This window comes from Phocoena sinus, chromosome 7 (genome assembly GCF_008692025.1).
Source record: "Phocoena sinus isolate mPhoSin1 chromosome 7, mPhoSin1.pri, whole genome shotgun sequence".
In the NCBI taxonomy this organism is placed as follows: domain Eukaryota; kingdom Metazoa; phylum Chordata; class Mammalia; order Artiodactyla; family Phocoenidae; genus Phocoena; species Phocoena sinus.
The window spans coordinates 21,495,451-21,501,450 of record NC_045769.1 but is presented as its reverse complement, the minus strand read 5'-3'; the positions used below and the strand labels follow the sequence as shown (position 1 = coordinate 21,501,450).

The 6,000-nt window shown below is 42.7% G+C and overlaps 1 protein-coding gene across 5 annotated transcripts in view; it reads left to right on the top strand.

Moving 5' to 3' along the window:
- The first annotated feature begins 3,164 nt into the window (after positions 1 to 3,164).
- Positions 3,165 to 6,000, top strand: part of XRCC5 (X-ray repair cross complementing 5) — a 99,462-nt gene continuing 96,626 nt past the window's right edge. For all 5 annotated transcript variants that reach the window (XM_032637361.1, XM_032637359.1, XM_032637360.1 and 2 more), the window contains exon 1: positions 3,165 to 3,271. In XM_032637361.1, the coding sequence (XP_032493252.1) occupies positions 3,251 to 3,271 (21 nt within the window). In that variant the 5' untranslated portion in view covers positions 3,165 to 3,250. The remainder of the gene's footprint in view (positions 3,272 to 6,000) is intronic.

Sequence of the window (6,000 nt, the reverse complement as noted above, 5' to 3'; positions counted from 1 at the left end):
CAACCCCCAAACAGCAAGGCAGCTCGGGCTCTATACTTCTTTCCTTGTTCCTTCTCACTCCAAACAAGGCTGACTATGTGGCCGCAGCCAATCCGATATTTTCTATTTTTCTCTTCCTTATTCATTATTATCTATCCTGTAAAAGCGTCCTGTCTTTGTCTCATTTTGTTGTCCTTTGAATGGAAACAGTCTGTTTCATAAAGTGTTAAATAAAATTTGTATCATTGAAATTGTCTTCTTTAATCATTTTTAACAAGCATTTTACATGTTTTTTTAATGGTATTTTAAACTCACATAGAATATGGTACATCACCACTCACATCTTTCTGGGATATAAACTTTTATTTCGTATTTGTACCACATTAAGATTTTAAACTAATTTTTCCAATTGCCCATATAAACGTTGTTACACCTCTGTCAGAAAACAAAGCCTGCACATTTTTATTTTGTATAATGTTCATGAATTCATCACTTATGTAGTTCACTCTCAGAGCAATATCAAACTCAAACACACTTCCGCAACTTCAATTGTAATTTCAAAATAAAAGTCTTTCCTTGCTTTTGTTAACTACTCTTAAGGGATGCATATTCTACACTACAGCAAGAGTTTAAAATATCCTTATTGTTTCAGTTATCTCTTGTTGCGTAACACGTGAAACTTACTGGATTAAAATAACCGTTATTTGACTTATTTGCTGGTAATTCTGCGATTTGCACAGAGCTTGATGATGACTGGTCTCTACTCAATGTCTCTCTAATGCTGAGACAGCTCCCTTGGGGATGCAGCACCTACTCCCAAGATGGCCTCACTTGCATTTCTGCCAAAGTGGTGCTAGCTGTCATCTGGGTGGGCCCCTGGGGCATTGGTGCTCAGTGCTGGTATCAGTTTGCTAAGGCTGCCATAACAAATACCATAGACTGGGTGGCTTAAACAACAGAAATTAATTTTCTTATATTTCTGGAGGCTGCAAGTTTGAGATCAGGGTGCCAGCACGGTTGAATTGAGCCTGAGGAGAGCTCTCCCCTTGGTTTTCAGATGGCTGCCTTCTGCATATTCATATGACCTCTTCTTTGTGCAAATGGCTGGTGGGGTTGGTGAGCGGGGAGTCAGTGCAAGCACACTGACTCTCTTTATAATGGCACTAATCCCATCATAAAGGCGCCACTCTCATGACCTCTACTAACTCTAAGTACCTCCCAGAGGCCCCATTTCCACATACCATCACATTGGGGGTTAGGGCCTCAACATATGAATTTGGAGAGGACACACACACATAACCCCTAATAGCGCTCCTCCGTGTGGCTCCCCACGTGGCTAGGTTGGGCTTTCATAGCATGTAGTCTTATGGTAGTCAGTCTTTATATACGGTATCTGGCTCCCACTAGAGTGCAAAAACCAAATCTGCCAGGTACTCTGAAAGCTTTGGTCCAAAACTGGCCCAGTGTCACTTCCACCACATTTTATTGCATTTTAAGCAGGTCCTAAAGCCAGCCCAGATTCAAGGGAAAGGGACTATATAAGGATGTGGATGCTGAGAGGCATAGCTATTGGGGGCCATCCAAATAATGATTTTCCTTTTCTTATTTCATCCATTTCCCTCATATGCCACAGTGGCTCCCATGCACTTCTCTTTCTGTCCAAAATGCCCCTTCTCCTCTACTAGCCATAGCCCATCACCTCTTATCTTTACCCTTTCCACCTAATTCTGTATCACACAAATCTAAACCGATCCTGAACTGACAGGCTGAAATGGAACCAAAAAAGTCAGAATCCTTTCGTTGTGGAGGACGAAGGGAGTCGCCATTTACACTGTCACATTGGTAATGTTTGTCCCTCACCCTTGATTAATGGAGGCCCTTTGCCAGGAGAAGCAGTGCTTAAAGTCCATATCCATTCTCAACACCATCGCTGCCTAGCTGTCTGGAAGTGTGTGATCCTAAAGACTTCTATAAGGACAGTGGAGAGATGCAAACAAGCACACGCACTAGAATTTAAAAACTTTTTCCCAGGAAACAAATCTGTATTGGAGGGTGTGTAGTGTGAGAGAGAGGGGAGGGGACAGAGAAAGTACAAGAGGAAGAGAAAAAAAGGGAAGGAAATAGAGACTAAACACAAGATAAAATCATGGGCATAAAGCATAGACATTGCCTTCACCATGGTGAGTCTCCAGTAATTCTATTTACCTGTCATATGAAAAATACTTTAAAAATAATATTTCAGCCTTAAAAGAACTCCTTGAATCGAAAACTAGATGAACCCTCTAGGCTCTGAAAGCACCGTCTGAAAGTGTCTGACTCTCCTGGCTTCAGTGTGTTTATAACTTAGGCTCCCTCAAGACCCCCTCCCTCCTCATGGCCTCTCCACATCTTTCCAGCTGCAGGCCTGCTTTACCCAGGTCTGATTTTCAAGAGGGACAGAAGCTAATTGGACTTAATGTTCTAGGCTGGCAGACACTTTGCAGGTTGCCAGACCCTTCGTCCAGTCAGCTCTCAGCTTGTGGGTCATTTGGTACAGAAAAGAGCCTTTTCTCTGTAAGGTTCAACTTGGACCTGCCTCCCTCAAAGAGTCAAGGGCTGCAGGCTGGACAGTTTCCTTTGAAAGGGGGTGGAGCGATTGTCAGGCACCGAAATTGATAGCTGCCATTTCTAGAACATCTCCCTAGATTCGTCTTCTGGAATTAAACCTCACTTCTTCCTTTCCAAGCTAGCGACGCTTCAGTGTTTCATGCCTCCGGGCCTTTTTACATCCCATCTCCTTTCCAAGGAAGAATCTTCTTTCCACTTTTGATTGCCTGGAAAACTACTTTTCCTTCAGGAGTTGGATCTAAGGTCATCGCATCTGTCGTCTTTCATTATCTTTATTTTTAGAAGAAGAAACAGAATTTTAGGGAAGTTAAGTGACTTTTTGGATTCATGCTCAAATTCAGGGAAATTTAACTCCAGATAGCTGACATAAAACGCTGTAAGCATTATTCTCAGTGTGAGAAAAGGGGAATGAATCTTTCGGAGAAGTGATTCCTAACTCTAGCGATTTGGGAAGCCCGAAGACCACACAGCTCCTCAACAAGGGGAGCAACGCAGGGCATCTGCGCATGCTCAGAACGTCGACGCACAGTTTCCCCGCCCCTTCCGGCCTCAACGGAAAGCGGCTCTTCCTGCGGCCCTCCAGCTCCGCGTCCGGCGGAACTGAGCTTCGGCGCCGCAGGTTCCCGCTCGGAAGAGGCAACCAAGGCGCTTGCGGAACGTCAACATGGCGCGGTCGGGGAATAAGGTAGGAACATCTGCAGGCTTGGGCCTTGCCTGTGCCGGGGGTCCGGAATTAGGAATCATGGGATCACGGCGGTGCCAAGGAGTGAGGAAGAGAGATCCCGGTGGTGGGCTGGATCAGTTGGGCCGGGGTCGAGGGTTGCGCTGTGAGAAAAGCTGGCGATTTGGAGTCTTAAGGCGGGAATTTGAGCCTCGCGCACTCCCCACCCCCGCCGCCTACTGAGCCCTTCCATCCTCTCACTTCCTCTCCACCGGTCCTCATCCTGCTTTCCATCCCACTCCGACCTCCCCTCCGTACCTCTCTATCCCAGCCTACCCCCGACTCCATTACTTCTGAATCTGGGTTTTTTAAATCTGTGAGAATGGAAGTTAGCCACGAAACGAACCAATCCCAGAGGCTTGTAAAACTTCAGAGAAGGATTGAGTAAAATAACTTGAAATGTAAAACGTCTTATTACCTCTATAATAATCTAATATTTCGCATTTATTGCGAAAGCTTACTCTGGTGAGGCACTGATCTAACGGTTTATTCCGGTCTCATTTAATCTTCACAACAAGCCCATGAGTTGAAAACTTTTATCCCCAATTTACAGGTGAGAAAACCGAGGCCTAAAGAAAGTGAAGTGATTAGCCCAAGGTCACCCAGTCCACAAGTGGTAGAATCTGAATTTGAACACAGGCTTTCAGCTGTCAGAGTCCGGGAGAATGTCTCTCTTGCTAGGAATCTATGACCCTCAGTGACCCAGGTTAATAACATTATGATGAATTTTTAAAATGGCATTTTCAATATAGGCAGAGCGTGATAGTTGTCTCTGAAGGGTCTCTAGAGGGAGGTGTGTTCCAAGGACTTGTTCATTCATTCATCCATCCATCGGTCTGTCCATCCATCTATTCAAAACTAGGCCCTTTATTAGGCATTTGGTATACAGATAAACAAGATAGGCGTTGGAGCAGCTGATCCCTAGTCTCCTGCACTCCCCATAGGGAAATGCTGATTAAAATGATTATGAACATATGCCACTCACCTCCTTTATTCCTTTCAGCTGCTGAAAACTTTCAGTGCTAATGAAGCAGCTGTTTATGGCAGGTGGACTTGCAGCAGAATTCTAATAGCCTGTATTGCTTCAGTGTTTAAATGAAGGGTTGCCATGCTGCTCAGTTTCTTTCTCCTGGTTTTCTTCCTGCTACCAGAAGGGAGCTTGCGGTATTACGTAGACCATTCTTCTGCTTCCAGATAAGAACTTCCATACTGTGAAACCCTTTGATGCCATTTTTTGGATACCTGATTCCTGGCAAAGGACCTTTAGTCCTCTGATTTAGAGTTTTTTGTTCATAAAAGTAGCTTTTATGAACATATATTAAATAGGTGCAGCAGCGTTTTTGGGGACTCTTTACTTTTTAAAGGTTCTTATGCTCAGAGCATTGAAACTATGGGATGTAAATTTTATTGCTCTCAAAGGAATTTTGTAGTTTTTTACCACCCTTTCTCCAAACATGCTATTTATAATCTAGAACTCTCTTAATATTAATGCATTATGTTTAATTCTTTGTAAACTAGGGGAAAACTTAAATAGTCTTTTCTTTCCGTGTTTTGCCTTGCCTGAGATGTAACCAAATTAGAGATCATCTATAATGTCCCTGATAGGAGCTCATCTAGGTTTTTCAAACAGTTTTAGGCTCAGGAGATCATTGCTTCAGAAAACAGTAGTTCTTTCATTTATTACTTCTAAATATTATTTTTTCTCCCTTAATATGGTGTCAGATCAATCTCTATAGCTTCCATCTGTTGATCCTATTCTCTCTCTTGCGGAGCTATCTTTTATAACACAGCTGTCAACTATTTGAGGATAACAGTCAGGTTCCTCTAAATCTTCTCGTCTGGTTCAAATAGCCAGTTTTTCCCACCTGTTCCTCAGGTCACATATTCTCCAGATCCTTCTCTAATCTGCTCATTTCATGTTCAGTTGTAATTAGTGTTTCTCATAAGACGTGATGATCAGAGCTGCTCACTGTTTGTCAAGTGTGGTCTGATCAGTACAAAGCACAGGTGAGACTGTCAGTCAGTGTCAAAGAATGTTAACTCTGGAAAATACCTTAGATCTCATCTAGTCCAACAACTGCTTCCTGCCTCCACAAATTAATAGTGAATTTAAGTTACATGCCCAAGAATTTAGCTACTTGGTGATAAAAATGGGACTGGATCCCAGGTCTCCTGGGATCTAGTTTAGTTTTGTTTTTTTTTTTTAAACCATAAAACCTGTCTTTTCCTTCCTTAAATTTACTACACCATTGATAGGACTGAAAATATTTTGGAGGATGGAATGGGGTAGGTGTGGGGAATGTTCTCCTGTAGCCATGTCGTACTGGTGACATTTTATAATGTCATTTTATAATCCACCCTGAAATGGAGCTGCTATTTGTTCAGGTCTCCTCCAACCCAAATCAGTTAAACTTTGGTTGCCAAACACAGAACTTTACATGTATCCATTTTACTTTTAGTTTACGTTTGCCCTATTTCCTTAGTCCCCTACATACATGATTGCTAGCCAGTGACCAGGTGTCTGTATTTATGTGGTTTCCTCTGCCTAAAACTGCCCTTGTTCACATGACCGACTCCTACTCATTCTTTTTTTTTAATATCTTTATTGGAGCATAATTGCTTTATATGTTGTGTTAGTTTCTGCTGTACAACAAAGTGAATCAGCTATATGTATACATATATCCCCATATCCC